At 52.1% G+C, this 20578-nt stretch overlaps 1 protein-coding gene across 4 annotated transcripts in view; it reads right to left on the minus strand.

Moving 5' to 3' along the window:
- The window catches only part of MECOM (MDS1 and EVI1 complex locus), a 317891-nt gene that overhangs the window by 20869 nt on the left and 276444 nt on the right, over nucleotides 1–20578 (minus strand). The window contains exons 5-10 of one of the 4 annotated variants that reach the window (XM_078869634.1): nucleotides 14474–14603; nucleotides 11745–12045; nucleotides 10672–10819; nucleotides 6487–6640; nucleotides 4158–6072; nucleotides 2772–2859 (exon numbers count right to left, since the gene is read on the minus strand). In XM_078869634.1, the coding sequence (XP_078725760.1) occupies nucleotides 2772–2859; nucleotides 4158–6072; nucleotides 6487–6640; nucleotides 10672–10819; nucleotides 11745–12045; nucleotides 14474–14603 (2736 nt within the window). Of the gene's footprint in view, nucleotides 1–2771; nucleotides 2860–4142; nucleotides 6073–6486; nucleotides 6641–10665; nucleotides 10820–11744; nucleotides 12046–14473; nucleotides 14604–20578 lie in introns of all 4 variants that reach the window. The other 3 variants (XM_078869632.1, XM_078869633.1, XM_078869631.1) reach the window with 3 other exon arrangements.

Below are 20578 nucleotides of genomic sequence, written 5' to 3' on the forward strand. Positions count from 1 at the left end.
GGGCGGGAAACCCACGGGAGGGGGACGGAGAAGCGACAGGGAAGAAGTCGGATTTCTGTTTTGTTTGGTCGTCGTCGTTACAACACCATGGCGCCACCGGTCCCCCTCGTCGTGTCGTTTTTGTGTTGCCCAATAGTCCCAATGCAGAATCGGAATCTTTCTTTGGACTGGAAGGAAATCTCATGAATTACGAAGCTCTCTTTCGCAGATGTCCGGGCAGGGGCGGATCAGAAAGTTACAACAAACGATACAAAAATCGATAGGAGTGCTAGCAAGTCGCTAGCAATAAATAAATATAAATAAACTGTATGAGTGCGTCAATTGCTGCCACTTTTTCTACACCAAATGCAAGCTTGGGCAAGGTGGCAAAACGAAAACAGTCTCAGACCAAGACAACACACAGGCCCTCAATAAAATGACACGTTTAAATTGGTTAAGGATCAAGGCTGCAAATCACATTGGCAAATGTTCTATCCAGCACGAATCTTCTGCTTCAGGATATTTTTTTTTAAGGAATATTTTGGATTTTCAGGGAGGATGCGATTGAAGTATAAAGTATATTTTAGACTCTTGGTGTGGCTTTCCAGGGTAAATAAGTAAATAATAACACAATGATGGGCATTCGTTAAGCACAAATGCTCATTGTCATCACATTTGATTTTATTATAATGTGCAACTCACAAGGCAGCCCTTACTGTAATCCCAAAGCAACTTCAGTGATTGTATAAATACCAGACCAAAACATCTGTTTGTTATCTATGTATAAATATTCGTGAATCTTACGACCATACAATAAAATGTACTTTTATCTATATAGTCGTAAGATGTAACAAAAAAGATGGGTTTTTAAAGAATGCATCTATAAATATGCATCCATAAAAAGTGCATTTCTTTCATTTATATCTGACAATATAGATGAAAGTAATTTTTCTTGTACAGACGTGAGATACACACTATTTTTAGTCGTATATTTCTTTGATCACTGACGTTGCTGTGAGATTAGACAATGAGGGTTATCTTGTGAGTTTCATGGTTATTTCTTTTTTTATACGTATGTATAAAAATACATTTTCACTATTAAATACTGTTTTAAAGCATCAGATCAAAATGAGGGGATGGTTGGTGGGCGGGGGGCAGTTGGTGAGTGGGGGGGGACGGTTTGTGGGCAGGGGGGGGTTGGTGGGTGGGGGGAGTTGGTGGGTGGGGGGGGGGGTTGGTGGGCGGGGGGGGTTTGGTGGGCGGGGGGGGTTTGGTGGGCGGGGAAGGAGTTGGTGGGTGGGGGGGAGTTGGTGGGCGGGGGGGGGGTTGGTGGGCGGGGGGGGTTTGGTGGGCAGGGAGGGTTGGTGGGCGGGGGGGGATGGGGGCTAAACGTGATCTCCCGCTCTCGGCGGCGACCGCCCGACCACAGATTCGTGGGCCCCCGACAAATAAAGACGGGAAGCGCTTGACGATGGCGCGCATTGTTTCCCGGCGCACGAGACCGCCCCGCCGGCATTGTTGTCGGAACAATAAACGACGGCGACGATGCCGCCGACGCCGACGACGACGAGCGGGTAGATTCGTCTCGGTGGCGTTTTCTCCCAAAATCCGAAAAACAAGCGCGGCCCGTCCGATCGGCGTCCCCAATTTGTTCGAGATAATGAAAAGAATGCTCTGCCGTTTACGTCGCCCCGAGTCTTAACTGATGGACGATTGTCGGTAGCGTCGCGCCTTGTTTATTAAATTAACGCTGACCCCCCCCTCCAGCAACTCCCTTCCACGAATTGAATCGCGGCTTTCTGCGCTGCGTTGGTGCTGCTGCTGCTGCTGCAGCTTTGTGTGTTTTGCGTCGCGCGTGTACATGTTTCGCTTTTCAGATGAAGAGTCGCATTTTTGGAAAACATGTGGGTCAAGCCCATCCTTAATAAACCCCAAAACAGCCGTAATAGGTATATATTACACACCTACATGGAAAGAGCTGAGAATTTGCAATCGGATTGCTTTGACAGCGGGCAATTTAACTCAATCGTCCTAAACTTTTACGGTTTGCCATTACAGTATCCTGTAATGTATCTTAAATGCCATTATTACGAGATGTCAACTGTGGCTTTCCAATGGAAATACTGTGCCCTTGCCATGAGAATGTGGCATTTTGACTACTGGCTCAAATTGTTCAATATATGATATTTCTATTTTGAGGATGAAGACTACAATATTTATATTTGACAGGGGGACAACCCTCATGTCGCCAAGTAGCCTCAGTGTCTTGAAGCCCCAAGAATCCAAAATGAATCTCAGCCCCCCGCAACAGTTGGGTACTGTCTTGATTTGAAGCTTTCGTGACTGCAGGAATTCCTACTCTTTGGTTCTTTCTGTAAAGTCACGTTAATAACTATTATAAGAGTATAGTTGGGTACTGCACAAAGGCAAAAAGGTCATCCTATAGCCTGAACAGACTGTTGGGGCACGTGCTGTTGTCGAGCACCTATGAAGGCCCACACAGCACACGGGGGGGTGATGTGACCAGCACCACACCCGGCCACCTTATTTCTCCCCAGCACCGCAAGAGATTATTTTAAATCGTGCGTCGACCAAGGGGGAGGCCGAAGACTCGTTCAGATGATCATCGCCGATGTCGAGAACGGTGAAGGCACGAACTCGGGATGTTAGCGCCAACGTTGGCCCGATGTCGCGTGTTTAATGGGGGGGGGGGGGCGAGCGACCAGTGCGGTGAAGTATGGCGTTGTGCCCCCCGGGGCGGTTGCGCCGTGGCACTGTGGCAATAAACGCACCTGCGGGTGGAAGAGCAGGCTCGGGATTGGCCTCATGTATTTCTCCTTCAGAGAGGACATGGGGTCGTCCATTTTCCTCTTCTCCACCCTGGAAATGAAAGCCGGTCAGGTACGGGGAGCGCCTTCGAACGAAACGGCAGAACAGAGCGAGACAGCCGGGGGTGCTCGGGCGAGCGAGCGCGAAAACATTGGCACAGGGGCGATCCATTTGTAGACGCCCCGTGGATCTGTACTCGAAAACGTTCGCGTCGAGTTTTCAAAGCGGCACTCGACAGATGAGCAATAGGAAAGCTCGCGCGGACGCGTGCACAACATTTCCCTTTGTCGCGCAGCAATGCCGACAGCCGCGTTTTCACACGTTTCAATGTGCGTGTGCACATACGAGGGTGATCCGTTTTAACACGTAGGAGGCTTTCGCGAACCCGATGTTATCCATAAGAGATTTTTTTTCGTGTTAGATCGCGTAAGGGGCCGTCCATAAATGACGTCACGCGATTTTGGACGACTTTTGACCCCCACCCCCCCCCCCCCCCTTCGTCACACGGGGTCAGAAAACATTTATTAAAAAGTCTATTTGATTAAGTAGAACGTGTTGTCTATATTTATTTAAAGTTGCGCATTTTGATGTGACGTCACATTTATCAAACCCCCCCCTCGTCACACATCGTCACAAATGTCTGACCCCCCCAGGTGCGTGACGTCATTTATGGACGGCCAATAAATATATTAATGTGTCGCTAAACCCGCCACCACCCGACACAGCCAATTGGTAAAGTTTGTCTGGCGACAGCCAGTTGTAATCACTGGCGAAACGTCGTACTCCGATTGTAAATGTTGCGGGTTTACTCTCCAACGTACCGGTGTGCTGTACTAGTAACGCATTGGCATGTTCTGTTAACGTAACAAACCTTACTAATTGGCTGTGTCGGGTGGTGGTGGTGGGTTTAACGACACATTTATATTTACGCGATCTAACCCATAAAAAACTATGATGGACAAGGTAATTCATTTGCACTGATTCAAATGCCACTTCCAAGTCTACCCAACGGCTGATTTTAATATTGCTAAAGGGATGGCTCCGTATCTTGTGGCGTTTCTTACAAATTATATTCGCGGCGTATCTACAAATGGATCGGCCTGTGTACGCACTAGCATATCAATATATTACACACGAACATGGATTCATTCGCAAATATTGTCGGCCAGATGTAAACCTCTGCAAAGAAGAGTTGCGTGTACTCCACAGAGGTAGGCAGGTAGGTCAGTAGTTGGGTTTGTGGGTGGGTTTGATGGGTGAGCAGGTGAGGGAGGAGGGTGTGCGAGTGTGCAGGTGGGTAGGTAGGTTCTTATTTTGCGAGATTATACACACACCTCAGTAGGCCGCACCTGTATATAGGGTCAAGAAAGAAGGGGTTGAGATGAGCAAAGGGAATTGACGAACGCTGATGCATCTGCTGCTGCTGCTGATGATGATGCTGCTGTTGTAGCTGCTGCTGATGCTGCTGTTGTTGCTGCTGCTGCTGGTGATGATGGTGCTGCTGCTGCTGCTGGTGATGATGATGGTGCTGCTGCTGCTGCTGATGATGGTGCTGCTGCTGGTGGTGGTGATGGTGCTGCGACCGCTGGTGGCGCACGTGACCGGGCGCGTGCCCGACTTTGGGCACGTCGCTCGGCAGCTTTTGCTTGCCGCCTCCGAACATGTGGTTGAGGCTCTTCCTGGCCACCTCCGACGAGGAGGAAGACGACGAGGAGGAGGCCACGGCCGCGGCCGCAGCGGCCGCCGAGTGCGGGAGCATCGGGTGCGGGGGCAGGCAGCAGCCCCCCTGCGCTCCCCTCGTCCGTCCGCCGGTGCTGAGGTCGAGCGGCTGGTCGTCCCGCTGGTGTGCGGCGGGGGGCCGCGCCGGCGCCGACTTCGAGGCCGGCGTAGGCGGCTGCCTGGCCTCTTCCTTGCGCTTGGCCGCCACGCTCAGGTCGAAGGGCGAGCCGGCATCGGCCTCCGGCGGCGCGCTCTTGCCGTGCGCCTTCTCGGTGGGGGACGGCGACTTGGGCTCCGTCTTGACGACGACGGCGGCGGCGGGCGGAGGAGGGGCGGCGGGGGCGACGGCCGCGGCCGCCTTGGGCTCGGCAATGGGGAACACGGGATGCGGCAGCGGCGACACGAAGGGGAACGAGAACATGGGCGTGTAGGGGAAGGCTCGGAGCTGCTTCTCCGGCATGCCCATGAACCCGGGGCCGAAGTACTTCTCCGCTATCGAAGCGATCGCCTTGATCGAGTCGTTGGTCGAGTCGGACCCATTGTTGTCGTCCGCCGGCGGCGGCAAGAACGCCAGGTGATTGTTCTGCGGCATTCTGGCCGCCGCCGAGCTGCCGGCGCCGCCCCCGCCGCCGCCGTTGGTGAGGGCGTGCGAGTCCCCCTGCTTGGAGCCCTGCGCGCCATTCACGGGGTTCTTCCTCTTGGTCTTCTCCTTGTCGCTGTCGCTGTCCGCCTCCGAGCCGGTGCTCGTCTCCAGGTCGTCGCTGCCCATGGGCGTGCTGGTGGCCTCTAGGTCGGAGCCGTCCGACACCTCGCTGCCCTTGTCGTTGAGCTTCTCGCCGGGGGACCTCTCCGTCCTGCCGACGCCGCCGCCGCCGTCGCCGCCGCCGCGCTCCTCGGAGCGAGCGTGCTGCGGGCGTACGGGGGCCGCGAGCAGAGCGGACGACACGCCGCTGCGGTGGTGGTGGTGGTGGTGCGAGGGTGCCATCGACAGCCCCGCCGCCGAGGCGGCCGCGCCCGGGTGGAGCATGGCGTGCGCCACGGGCGCCGCCAGCTTGGCCGCGTCGCCGCCCGCCTGCGCCTGCATCATGGCGCCCGTCGGCGGGAGCATGGGCGGCCGGGCGTAGAGGGGCGACGGGAAGAGGCCGGCGAAGCTCTGCGCCAGCGAGAAGCTCGGCTGCATGCCGCCAGCGCCCGGGAAGCCCGGCAGCCCCGAGTGGTGGTGGTGGTGGCGGCTAGGCCCGAAGTAGCTGTTGAGGGAGGGCGACACGCCGTGGTTCCTGAGCATGGCCGACGCGGCCTTGTCGAGGGACGGGCCGAGCGACGAACCCTGCGGGAAGATGGCGGCGGCGGCGGCCGCGGCGGCGGCGGCCGACATGGCGAAGTGATTCTTCCCCTCGCAGAAGCGCCGGTGCTTATTGAGCGACGAGGTGGTGCTAAAGAGCTGCCCGCAGTCCTTGCACTTGATCTGCGTGCGGCAGTCGGCGTGCATGCGCTTGTGCCGGCACAGGTTCGAGAACTGCGTGTAGGACTTGTGGCAAACTTCGCCTGCACGGGGGGAGAGAGACGGGGTCGGCGGGCGGGGGGGGGGAGCAGAGCGAAAGCACAGGGATGAGCGGCTGGCCCCCAGATAGCGGTGAAATTAAATGAAAGTGCGTACTTGTTGCTCCCCGCCTTTTTATTTTTCGCCTGGCTCTTGCAGCATGCACAGCTCTGAAAATAGAGCCCAGCGGGCTCATTGGGCCCTTCCTGTTGACAAAAAATGAAATCTAAAATCTGTGAGCACCACCTTGGCGCCGAGCGACTTTGCAAGACAAAACTGAAATGCATCGGCCTCGGTGCGTTTAACGGCCGTGCTCAGCAAGAACAATACCAACAAGAAGAATACGCCGCGGCGACAATCCGCGTGAACGCGGAATGCCGCGGCCGTCGCCGTTTGCTTGCCGCGGTGGTGAGGCTTACACGTGAAAGGCTTGACGCTGCTGTGGATGTGCTTGTGCTGCTTGAGGCCGGACGAGGTGGCGAACGTCTTGCCGCACTCGGGGCAGGCGTGCGCGCGCGCCCCCACGTGCTGCGAGCGGATGTGGCGCTGCAGGTTGCTGGGGTCCGTGAAAACCTGGCGGTGGTGGGGGGGGGGAGAAATACAGTTTCAAAAGTTACCAAAGCCTTCAGCGGGCGAGAGTTTTCGTTTGTTATTCGTCGGCGATGTTTGTTGTTGACGACGACAGCTCTGCGCTTGGCAGAGGTGGGACAAAGTCATTGTTATGCAAGTCCAAGTCGAGTCGCAAGTCATCAAATTCATGACTCGAGTCTGACTCGAGTCCAAGTCACATGACTCGAGTCCACATCTCATAGGTGGGACAAAGTCATTGTTATGCAAGTCCAAGTCGAGTCGCAAGTCATCAAATTCATGACTCGAGTCTGACTCGAGTCCAAGTCACATGACTCGAGTCCACACCTCTGGCGCTTGGGTCCGTGCCCACCCGTGCCCGGGCCGTCTCGTGGGGTGCAGTGCAGCGTCGCCCCTCCTTCCTGACCACAATGCTTTGTTTGCAAAAGCGCAGTTCCTCCCGCGTCGAGCCCGCGTTGTGCAACGCGGAATACAAACGTCGTTACACATTTGCCCCGAAAGTTAAAATCTGTAACGGGCGACGTCTAAGCAAATTGCGCGTCTTCAAAGTGAGTTTTCTTTTTTGTATATAAATGGAGCATTGCACAGTTGTGGCGCAGAAACGGAAGCATTTGTAAGAAAATGAGACGGGACAAATGTGCTGTGAAGAAGGGACTTTGGTCATCGTTTTTCTTTGCTACCAGTCAACCCTCGAATTCCTTCCATGGTCATCTTTACTCTCTGCTTCCCTGGGATCCAGTTCAAGAATTAACTGGTTTGGTTGTCATCCGTGCATTGCACACTCTGATGGCAGTCACAGATATACAGGGTGTTTAAAAAAAATGCTAACACTTACATGGGACTATCGGTATTGGTGCAAATTCTCAGAAGAGTTAACGAAACATTTGAAGCACCCTGTATTTGTGCTACGGAGATTTGTGAAATTTGGGGAAGTCACTGTATGGGGAAATATAATTGAACAGAGAATTGACTAAGGCTATGGAAGCAGTGAGATTGTATTTGGAAGTGACAAAGCAAAGCAACGCCATTGGCATCAGCCAGAAGCTTATATTAATCAAGGAAGAACGTGAGCTGCTGCATCCAGTTCCTGAAGAAGCTTCCAGCACGTGCAGCAAAACGTCGGACATTGTGCCGAACAACACACGGCACAACGCGAAAACACGCGCGAGAGATCTACGGCCCAACTGCGTAAAACTTCTGCAGTAGGAAAGTGCACAAGTGTTATAATATCCCTGGACATCGCAATCATAATAATTTGCATTGTTTATCGAGGAATGCCTCACCGAGTCTCAAGACTCTCTGTCAGGAGGGTCCTGCCACATTGGGTTGTTGGCCAATTCAACTGATGAGTATTTGACCTGTGGGAGGAAATCATATTCCCCCCTTTCCCCCCCCTCTACTTCACCAACCCACATTTACTAAAGTGGTGAAGTATGGTCAAAACCCCCCATGATGTCATGCCATTGGGGAGGTCTTAATTCAAAAGTGGATAGCCAAGACGCTTTATAATTGCTATCATTATATCAATAGTACAAGTACATGACTTACAAATACTCCTCGAACATTAGCTTGGAACACCATTCATCACACATTTTTACACACTCTATTACACTTGCAATGAAACATTTCTTTCGCAATCATCGCGGTAACGAGAGGCAGTTTTTCATCGCTGCAGACGCGTGCGCGCGTGTTTGTTTGCCGCGATCGGGAAAAATCAACGGTGCAGTGCACACGTGCCGTATCCTGCACCAGCTGGGCTGAAATCAAAAGAGTGTTTTAATTTCAGTTCGCATAAGTGGGACCACTGTCGCCAGCTGATTAATGTAGTGAAATCAAATATGTATCGACGTCCCTTGCTACCGCCGCTATTATTATTTGTACTTCATTCATCTCCTCCGACAGAGTGGGACAGGGGGAGTGGAGGAGGAGGGCGGGGGGTTGAACCTTTTCAAACAGCCGCGAGTCGTCGAATAGCGAAAAAAAAAAATTCAAAGCTTCGAGTACTTTCTCGAGTGGCCGTTTTATTTATTTCATTTGACAGCTGCGGGCGTCCCTCCCCACACCATGGCCATCATGTGTCCCCCTCGAGCCCGAAACCAGCCGTGACTAAGGAGCGAGTCTGCCCGGGCCCCTCGAGCGAAAGCGTTCTCACGCTCTTCACCGGGCGAGCAGCGAGCGACTCGTCCTGTCATCGTCGTTATTAATCTCGCCACTCTCCTCCGTGTTCTGACTCGATGCAGAGTGGGCACCCAGCTCACAGTGGAGTACTATTTATAATTATAAAAAAAAAATCTCCCAGGAAAGGCCCACCTGTGCTATCGAGCGCTTTTTTCAGAGGCGACCACACGTGGAAATTTATAGCGGCCAAAATATGATCAATACATGTTGATTCTAAACTTGGAGGAAAAAAACAGAGGACCCGGAGAAAAATCCACGTGACCACGGAGAGAGATACGCAAAATTCCAAATATGCAGGTATCAGGGTCGGGATCAAACCCATGACCTCCTGCATAAAAGGCGAAGGGAGTAAACATCTCGCCACCGCTGTGAGATGAACGAAATCACAAACGAATAATAATAGAGTAGATTATTTGGTGACGCTGCTGCATTGGCAAGTGGTGCACAAGTAGAATTAAAAACAAAAAATTCAACAATTCGTCAATAACACGATGGCCTTAAAATGAAAAGGTATATAATAGGTGACGTTTCGGGCAATGGGCCTTCTTCACATCACACATGGAGGCCAGAGATAGAATGAACAAGAAAGGAAAAGGAGATCCCATGTTGTAGAGTGAATAAGAGATGGAGACAGCACTTTGCATACAATGGGGCCTGATAAGAAATAAATTTGAAAAACAAAAATGTCTTGATTAACATAAGTTATGCAATTCCTGGGTTCAATTTCATTTCAACGGAATTATAAATTCCCACAATGCACTTGGGGATGAAAATAATAATAAGGAACGACGTGGATGTGCGTTTTATTTTACTGCATTTAATATGCTGGCGAAAGTGGACCAACTCTCAGTTTTGAAATAATAAAATATTTTGATTTTAACACAGCTGGCGGAGAAGGAAGAGGGCGCCATACATTGTTAAACTTCACCGCAGTAAACAGTCTGTACCAAGTGACTAATTGCCTCACATTACCGCGATGATTACAAAATGTTTCATTGCAATAATGTCCGCTGTGGAGTTCCGCATATTAAAAACGAGCGATGGTTACATTCGTGCAATGTGACGCTGGGCTTATTTAGGCGGTCAACTTGCGCCGCGCGGCTTCCTGCACTTTGATGCGCGTCGCAGCGTCGCGAAGAGCAAGACGCGTTCGGACGCGGAGCGTCGTTTGCGAGCGGCGCACGGAGGAGGCGGAGTTGGGGTCGGTAGGGCGGGGGAAAGGGGGTGAGAGGGGGGAGCGGTGGTTCATCTCGGGGTCACGACCGAAGCTGTGGTCCATCGAGCAGGTGCAAAAGGTCAAGAGCCCTCTTCAACTGTCGGCCCTCCATTCCACCGCCTTTTGTGTTGGCGTGTGTGAAGATGCTCGCTGTTCACACCACGGCAACTCGACATTTGACGATCCATTTAAGGAGAAAGGAATAATAATAATAATGATTTGCAGCTTTTGTCAGTCTACTCGTGGGTTAAGGCCATGCTGGGTCGTGGGGGTTGTTTTGACTGTACTTCACCACGCCGGTTGGTGAAACGGGGCGGGCCAGGACCAGTTCAGCTGTCACTTGCCATTGATGTTAGCCGTGGTCGGGAAGCGATCTTGGGATTCGGCGAGTTTTATACGCGGAGTGCGCCAACACCAGCAGTCCGTTAATGGGACACTAAACATGTTGTGGTGATGACAGCATCGTACATCGTCAAGCAGGACTCGCCTGAAGAAAGCCTTCAAGCTCGCTTGCAATAGTTCGGGTCTGGCAATCGTTTTTAATTCACGCATTCGGACAATTGGGGACAGTTCCGGCTCGGTTGCTGTTAGAACGAAAAACAAAATGAAAACTCACCACTACCTTGTCACAGTTTTCGCATTCGTAGCGCTTGTTGATATCGTGCGACATCTGGTGCCTGATGAGGTTCGACTTCCAGTTGAACGCCTTGGGGCACTGATCGCACTTGTACTCCCGCTCCTCCGTGTGCATCTGCATGTGCTGCTCCAGCCTGGGACGGGGGGGCCGCCGACAGGAGAAAAAAAAAACCCGCCATGAGCCGAAGCGATAAAAACGTTGCCGCACCGCTGCGGGATTGCGCTGGCTGCTGGGTTAATCCGAATTCTAAACTAAGCTATAAAAACTAAACAATTATTTTTTTCAAGCTATATACACTCTTTTTTAGAAGTGACCTGGCCACAAATGATAGCTCAACAAAGTGGCTTATCAAGTGGACATTTATAGCAGCCAAAAACTCTGAATGCACATTGATTCTAAATGTATAGGGAAAACCCGGACAAAAATCCACGCGATCACGGGGAGAACACGCAAACTCCAAATATACAGGGGTCAGGGTCAGGATCGAACCCATGACCTCCTGTATACCAGGCAAGGTAGTTAACATCTCGCCACCGTGCCACCCTCATCCAGTTGGCCAGGCAGTTCACGAGCCAGCACTGCTGAGATATTCTGGGTTTGAATATGGGTTTCAGCCTGCCGTGTTTTAAACCGGGTTCTCAAGCGTATGAGGACTGATTGTCCCAGCATGTTTACAAATGACTGGCAACTATTTTTTTCGAATCGATTGTGTAAATAACCACTTTTCTGGTGGCAAGGGAGCCTGGCACTGAGACCAAGACCACATTGCATCTCCGCTGAAAATCGATTACATTTGCAAAAAGGCCCCGGCTATCCAGATTGCCTTGGATCAGACTGGTTGAGTGGCAATGGTCAATTTGGAACGGTGATTTGACGCCCATTGGGTACGCTGTAATCGCACAGCGGCTTAATTTCAGCTGGATCTGGCCCAGGGTCTTCCACCCGTAAAATATTTCCACACCCGGCACACCACATCCATCATATCGTCTCGCTACGGCTGCGTCTACGAGTCACGTGCCTATTTGCGCGAGTGCGCGAGTGAGCGCGTGCGTGCTCACAGGTACGCGTTGGGGTAGATGCGTTCGCACTCCTTGCACTCGTGCAGGGGGCCCTCGTTAGCCGAGCGTTCGGCCGCGGCGGCGGCGGCGATGCGGTAGTCGTCGTGAAGCGCGGGGTACGCGGACGCAGGCGGCGTTCCGCCCGCGAGGCCGGCGGAGGCCAGGCCGTCGCTGCTGTCGCTTGCCGAGCTGCCGCCGCCGCCGCCGCAGCCCAGGATGCAGCCGAACTGCTGGTGCTGCTTGAGGATCGTGTCGGACGGGCACAGCTCCTTGCAGTTGCCGCAGCGCAGCTGGTGCTCGTCTGCCACGCGCCGGGGCAAAGCGGGAGTCGTAGGTTAAGCTCGATCGTCGTCGGCCGTAGCGCGGCGCTTGAGCGCGTTGGAAATTTTTAGTCGTTGCCCTCTTTTGCTTTTTCGAAAGCGCCAACGCAACGAACTTTGCGTGAGCGGCGTGCCGACTGTGCTCAATCTGGTTGGGGGATTGGTGCATTGTGGATGTCCCTTGGGTCACACGTTCCATGGCTGGACTTTAGTGAGTTGGTGTTGGTGGAGGGAGAAAGAGATGAGTTTGTACCAATCTCATAGGGTAGTCTTTGCTTGAGCCATGATGATAATGATGATATCTGTTAGGATTACGACAAAGATGATGAGGAAAATTCAAGACTAGTTTTTAGCACGCTTGGCTACTTATGGTTAGCATGGTAGGCGAAGTATGGTGCGAAAAAAGTTCTACTATTAAATGCGTTAACATTACTTTGTGTTACCTGGAACTTAACGTTTTATGTTAATGTTCATATCTGTAAACCTTTGTTCTTGATATTTGAATCCACGTATTTCTGTGCTATAAAAGGTTCAGGTGCAGCACTGTAAATAATTATCTCATGCCACTGCTGGCAAATGGATATCTTCTACAGTGATTGGACGTCTTGTAAGAGGTAATAATATAATACTAATAATAAACTCACATTTTCTACAGCGCAATTCCCGAAATGCCTCAAAGCGCTTAACATGTGTTTGTTTGTAAGCCTTTAGAAACACGTGGTTGTTAAGGTGCAATTTAGGAGATGCCCACAGTTCTGTGCCATTGCATTGCTGCCCTCACATTTGTGACCCCCCCCAACTTGACTCTTCATATTCTTAGGTTTTTTCGGTAAAGTCACGTAGGTAAAAAAATTAAAATTAATAAAAGTAAAATAAAATAAAAATCACGACGTTTCGGAGGCAACACAAGCTTCCGTCTTCAGGTGGAAGCTTGTGTTGCCTCCGAAACGAATATAAAAGAATATGAATCCTTGCAGTCACGAAAGCTTCCAATCTAGAATTGACTCTTCATCTCCAATTGGTCCAAAATATTTCCTCCTGCTCACGATGGGCTGCTCGGTGATACGCCGCCCTCCCATAACATTTCAAAACCTAGAAGTTACAGCGGCCATTTCCCACAGGGCCGGTCCCACGCTGCACGTTCTGCTCTCGTTTTAATGACCGACGGTCTGGCTGGCCGCTCCGTTGCTGCGTCCCTAAATCTGATAACGCGTTGCCCTTTTCGCACAATGGTGGCGGACCTCCACCTCGTCGCCACATTGTCGCGTTCACCTTGGCCCCACGATGTTGTCCCGACTGACCGACGCGGCCCCCCCTCCACCATTGGCCACACGGCTTGCCAGCACAATCGGGGATACACCCACGGGTTTTTTCAATTCCTGCCTCTCTCTCCGCTGGCTCTCGCACGGCCTGGGGCTCGCGGAATACACAATGGTCGCATGGCACGTGAGACTGAGACGCGCCCACACCTACGCGCACGCGACGGGAGCGGGCGGGGGGGGTGCGGTCGCTGGGAAGGCGTGCCGCCCACACAAATTGGGGATCCCACCCCCTCAAACTGAATTAGACGGCCTGACCCAGATGCCCCAGGTGGGCGTCAGCGGAGATGGGTGGAGGTGTGGAGTTCCCACCAGAGGTGCAACTGCCTATTTCAACGGGGGTGGTATGCAAGATAGCGCTGTGGGCCCCCCACCCCCACTCCTTTCTCCCGAATCACTTTTACTGAAATGGCTACGGATGTTTTAACCCGTACGCTATAACTGTGTAGGACTTTAGCTGCACAGTGCATTGGGTTTAGAGGGAGGCAGTCGCACGGCGACCGTATTAATGAAAGACATTGAAAGGCGCAATGCTCGCGGTTAACTTATCGTGCGTCTTGCTTTCACGCCGGCCCCATCAGTCTACGATTTCCTCAAAGGCGGCGGATCGCGCAACTTTATTCTGCTCTATTGATACGACGAGAGCCACAGATGCGTGAATCGCGCTTGGTCCACGGTAGACCTCGTAATTTTTCGTGAACACATTTTTTTTTAATTAATTTTGTTCACATCTGTTCACTTGCTTTATCCGTTGATTCGGGGGGCCCCCTTTGTGTCGCATAATGCTGCCACGTGCCACCACCCCACCGCCCCCCCCCCACACCCCACCCCATAGTTGCACCCCTGGTTCCCACCTCTCCCGGAGATACAAAGCGATCTGGGAAATATCACGGGGAAGATGAACGTGGGAAATTGGTGGCGAAAGCGGCGGCGGTTGCGGTGGGAAGATCGGGGGAGGTGCCGTGACCACGGTGCAACATGGGGACCCGCAGCGGTGGCGTTGGTGAACGATCGGAGGGGCGGCGGCGGCCGTGGTGGTGAGTTTGCGGTGCATGGGAAGTTACGAGCGCGCGAGGGTAAAAGCGGGTACCATCAGAAATCCCACCCTGGGACAGGGGCTCGGTGCTGGGTGCCATTGCCTGATGCTCTACGCCTTCCTCCTGCATGCACAGCAGCAGCTCCTCGCCAGCCTCGATGTCCCTGATCGCCTTGTAGTAAACCTGCACGGGCACACACGGCGGCGGCCACCGCAAACACCGCGCGTCATTTACGCGACGGGAGGGTCGGAGGTCCCCGAGTTATTACCGGGCGGGGGGCGGCCCGACGGCCGGCCGGCGGCAATCTGCGTCGTTATTAATGCGGTTGCGTTGCTCCCTCGGCCCCGACACCTTCGCCACGCCTGCTGCTGCCACCGCCGCTGCCTGCGAGGTGGGCGGTGGGGGGGGGGGGGGGCGCTGATTTATCGTGGCAGAGATGGGGGGCGTCTGTTCCGCCGTCGCCCGAGAGGGAGAGAGAGAGAGGCGCCAACGTCGAGAGCGGCTGGTAGCGGCGGTGACTTGACGCGCGTCTTCATACCCGAGTTCCGATCGTGAGCACCTCCGATTAGCACGGTTGGCTACATACGATGCGAAAGAAGTTATACATACTCAAGTGAGCGATTGTAGCGAGCGTATGCACTTAATTTTGCAGTACTTGTGTGTGTGTGTGTACCTGGAGTGGTAGTGTAGCCCTTAGCGCGCTGCACCAAGAAACCTGGCGACCAGAGTTCGATTCCCGCTCACGGCCAACACCAAGTGAAGGTTATCTCAAGCGGTCCTGGGCCGCCCCTAGGTCGACTCAGCCTCAAATGACTACCTGGTGCAGTGTGTAAACATCGCCACTGGGGAGACAAAGGCGGCCGGGAGTGGTGTTGGCCACCCACTCCATCCTGTGCTATTCCGGCTTTCATAGGTGCTCACTAACAGCACTTGCCCCAACAGTCTGTTAAGGCTATAACGGGAGATCATTGTCTTTGTGTGTACCTGCACATGTGTGTGCTGTCCACACAGCAGACAACGGTATAACGCACTCCATCACAACACACGCTCATCGCTGTAACTACGGCGAGCATACGGACTTAATGCGTGCGTCGCGTCTCCCTGCACTTGACATCCGAAAGCGCGTTTGTCGTGCAGCACAGACGATGTACATAACGGCACGCGTCATCGCAACGTATACCAACCAAAGCACCCGTCGCAGATACGCATCATCACGGCACGCACAATCGTAGCACGTAGCATGCGCTTCGTGTCTTAACCGTAGAATCAACACGCGCAGATGCTTCCACGCAGCGAGCGGCTGTTTTCGCAAATCAATGCCAATGCATCTCTCTCTCTCTCTCGCTCTCCGCCGCCGCGTGAACCATTGCTCAAATAACTTTTTGGTGTTTTGATTAATTTCCAAGTTGCCAACCCCGACCCGTTTTGGGCCGGCGCAACTCTCTCCAAAAATTACAATCAACAAAGCTCTGCTACTTTTAACCCACCCCCACCTCCCCCCCGAGGTAGCATTGGCCAGAAATTATTCCTTGAAAGAGGCCCCGACGGCCATTATGGGGAAAAAGAAAAATCGGCCCCGTTTGCTGACACTCACAGCACTCTCTTTTCCCCCCTCCCCGTGTGCCTGACTTGGTTTTACGGGGCCGACTGCCCACTGGCTTTTCACCGCGGTTAATAATTATTGCTCGCGAAACTTTAATGGCGAAATTATTTGTCGACAATTTTTCTTTTTTTTTTGCTTTTACTCTCAGTCGAGTCCGACGATTGGCCCGCGCCCGTGGGCAACTCGTCGCAAGCACCGAAGCGCGGCCTGACTGTTGATGCGAAACTAACCGAGTCCGTATGACAGACGCGGACTGAGATAGTTAGCTCACGTTATCAGAAGCTGCGAAGTGCCCTGAGGAAGGACCACATCTGGCAATTAGCTAGTGTGTGTAGAGTATATAAACATTATTTACCCAAGTCCATCGATTTGGCTGGGGGGGAATTCCAAGACCACACCAAAATGATCTGAGTGTTTGAGTTAATGTTTGTCTACTTTGGCTGACCAGAACTGAATCACTCAACAAGAAGAGACCCGATTAAGACTTGACTGCAATTTCACAGATTACCGTCGAACCAGACTGAGTGACTAGAATACATGAAGGACATCTACCGGAATGTAACACTGTGGCTTTTTACCGCGAGAGAGAGCGCCCCTTGGTACCCTGGAGGACACCATCCCCCACTAGGTGTCACCATTGCCACGCGCTCCGCACATTTCTTCCGAAAGAACCCTTTTTGTACCGGCTCATCAGTCATAGCGAGCACCGGTTCAGAGAGAGAGAGAGAGTCTCTTGATCGTACAGCGCTCGCCATATAAAAAAACCCACACCATAAAATGCCTCCCTCCCTCCCGCCCCTCCCGAAATAAATGACTGCGTCGGAGAAAAGTAACAAAAGAAGCATTTTTCACGCGAAAAAAAGTTCCGAGTTTCCAGACGCGGATTGTGCTCGAGTGGCCACAGTGTCCCCTTTGGATTAATTTGTAGATATTTCCTGTGCAAGACTTTGCCTTTGGCACTCTTCAACCACAGGCTGCGTCGGAGCCCTCTTTACAAATCGTTGGTTTCCTATCTCGTCACTTCCAACATGAAAGCAGTAATATTTGTTTCTATGTTTTTACTCTTTCGGAGCGCCTCGGATATTTGTTCAAGAAATTACTTTGTGAAACCGCACAAATTGAAAGGAAGTCAACCACGAAATAAGTAATGGGGAAAGTGTTTTTTTTTACCAAATTGGTTCACTCATTGTTAAGGGCACCACAATGTGTACCGCTGGAGTTTCCAATGCTCGACTCAGCTTTTGGAATCCTTCGTTTTAATGGGGTCGTTGAAACACGTAGGATTTAACCTGCGCTCCTAATGGATAGGATTCAACGTTGTCCATTAACTTTCAGATGCTTCAAACAAAACAAAAACGTGTAACAAGTATGATTTGTAATGAGAGCTTCGGTTTTGTTTCCCCCCCTTGATATTGTCGGGCTTGCTGGTAAGACATGGAGAGCTGGCACGTGACTCGTAGCCACAGCACACAGGAAGCAAGGAGGACCCTATCCAGCAGTGGATATACCATTGCCGGGGAGAGGGGAGGGAGGGTATGGACGGACGGACGGATGGTTACTTCCAAAGGACGTGCGTGTTTGCCAGGGATATAATATGAACATGTTTGCGTAGACAAGTCCAAATTAGATTTGTAAAAATATTGTTTACCGGCAACTCTTGTTGTACCCATGGTAAAACACAGGAAGGCGAGCAGAGTCAAGGATATAGAACGCATAGGGAAAGAACCAGGAACGGGAAAGGGAAGGGAGGAAGAAGAGGAGGAGGGAATGGGAAATGAGAGGAAAGGGGTGGAGAAGGAGCGGAGAAATGGGACTAAAGGGTCAGAGGAGATGAGGATCGGGAGGAAGAGGCTGCGTCGGGTCCTCGATGTCACTGCTACGCGGAGCGGCTTCTGTTTAAAACATGTTCATGGGATTAGACGGATATATGGGAGCATTATTGCATAGGATTCTCATGGATAGGCATGCCTTGTAGTCTAGTGTACGCCGATGATCGCTACTCCAAGCCGGCCTACCGGCATTCCAGAAAATATATGGGGTGAGAAATTAAGTCCCAGAGTGTGCACCATACGCCTGGAACATCTTACCTTTGTGCAACAATGTTTCACTCTGATCCCGCTTCGAATTCATACGCAAATGTGCGAATTGCTATTGTTGTTTATCAGTACAATGTTAGAATAATTACCTCTGCATGTGTTTGTCAAGGTCCCTGTTATAAGCTAAGCTTATTCAAACGGACGTGATTATTATGGATTCTGTGCAGTAGATAGTTAACCTTTACAAGTATTTAAAGCCAGATTAGAGCCAACTGAGACACTGTTTGTCAAGGTAGACGTGACTTTTGTGAGGATAGTATTATTATCAACAAACGTATGGCATGAGTGATAATAAGCCACGGCTCTTAGCGAATTCAACTCTGGTCTAGGCCTCCCCAAGCCGTATCTATTTGTCGGTCGCGAGAGTTTCTTTGACCATACTTCACCACTCTGGTGGTTTAGTGTGGGTTGGTGAAGAAAGGTGTGGGGAGGGGGGATGGTCGATAATGACCGGTTCCGTTAAATACTCCTCTGTGATGTTAGCCGTGGCCCCGGAATCGAACTCAGGTATAGCTGGGCTGCATAGGTGAACGTGAACGCGCAAATGTAACCAACCCCCCCCCCCAGCCGCCACCACCACGCAAAGTCCAACTACAGTACTCTTAAAGCGTGTCTGCATGTCTAAGACGCTCCGTCGTGTTTGCGTGACAGTCTGACGACGACCACGACAGATCGACATGGCTTGGGTGTTGTGCCTTCGTGCACTCTACGAGTCTCTGATAAGATGGGGGCATGGGGGGCATTTGGGCACAGCGGGGGGGGGGGGGGCACAGCAGGGGGGGGCACAGCGGGGGGGGGGGGGGCCGGGGCAAAGCGGGGGGGGCATAGCGGGAGGGGGGGATACTATTGGGGCGAGAGGGGGAACGGAAATTGGCTCAAACCAGCCCGGCGTGCAGCGAAGGGCTAATGGCTTAACACAACAATAATAACATTAATCGCGCTTGAGAGCTTTAGAAGAAGAAAGAAAGAGAGAGAGAGAGACGCCTGGCGCAACACCGAATACACGCACGCGCGCGCGCGCACCCTCTCTCGCTGAACGCTCCCTTCGCGAGTTGTACCTTGACTGGCCGCGTTCAGCGCGGGCCGGTAACAACTGGCTCTGCGGAGTAACCACGAAAAATTAACCCGTAAAAACAAAGTTTTTCACTATAAATCCTTTATATGCGTGGCGGCTAGAGTCCTCTCGTCCTCTGGCTTGAGATGGCTGCCACCTATGGGTCAGATGATTGCCTGCCACCATTAAGCAATTGGTAATTAAATATAATATTTTTTTTCCTAAAAAGTGTAAATATTTGGAAGAAAATTTCACGAAAATTAATTGTCACGCACAACGAGCCTGTGTGCAAAATGTCAGCTCGATTGGATCACGGGAAGTGGGTTAAAAAACGACCGAAAGATTTTCACGGTCGTAAGCGCGCAAGCAAGCAAGCAAGTGAACTTAATATAAAGGATTTAAAAAGGTAGGGGTGGGGAGGGGGGGGGATTGGCTGCGTTGATTAAAGTGTTACCGGCACACCAATTCCTGTGCCGCGTCGAAATCCCGAACGGAGTTCATTCGGTAGCATGTTTATTAAAGACCGTTCGCCCACAAGGGAAGGAGGCGTGGGGAGAGAGGGGGGTAGGGGGTAGGTGGTGGTGGCCGTTGTCTCATCAAGAACCGCTGACTCGAGTCCTCCCTTCCGCTCTTCCTCTCTCGCGATGAGCCGTATACCTCGAGCTGATTTAGCGAGGGTTAACGCGCGTCTGGCGTGTGTGTGCGCGCGTGTACGTTGCGACTTGTTTCGCACCGCAGTAGTAGCCCGCGGGCAACCGCGCTAATCTGGAGATGCCGTGGGCGGAAGGACAACAAACTCGACTCAAACAGCAGTTCCGTGAATAGGGTTTACAAAACGCGCATTGGCGTACGTTTTGCGAGCGAATTTGCGCGCGTACATTTAGCGCCTGTACTTCCAATATATACCGGCTACGCATGATACGAAACATATACACGGTATAAGAATCTAGCTCATTGCAGGTCCCCCCTACAAAGCGAACGTTTTGTCCGCATGTTTGAAAATCGACCACAACTTGCTGCTTCGCGTCTTGTTTTAATGCGTAAAAGATAACAAAAAACCGCGTGATCGCAGCGCACGTTGCAAGCCAGCGCACGTGTTATGTGTACGGCTTCGCCACACGAGAACGGGTTACTAACACTCTGCACGCATTCAACACGAGTCGCGTCTAACGCGCAGCCGGTCATCGCACGCGTGGTCCCGCTGCCTTTTGCCTAACGAATGTGTTGGCACGCGTACGCTTCGCGCTGTTCAGACTCGTTTAATGTGCGATCAAATCTAAATCTTTCTATCGCTTCCCCCTTGTAAAACACGACACACACACACAAAGTCGCCGAAATACTCCAGCGGTTTCGCCCCATGTTGTTTCGCGTGTCTCTCCTGCGATAGCTTCACGTCGGGTTTGTT

This window comes from Lampetra fluviatilis, chromosome 28 (genome assembly GCF_964198595.1).
Source record: "Lampetra fluviatilis chromosome 28, kcLamFluv1.1, whole genome shotgun sequence".
NCBI lineage: Eukaryota > Metazoa > Chordata > Hyperoartia > Petromyzontiformes > Petromyzontidae > Lampetra > Lampetra fluviatilis.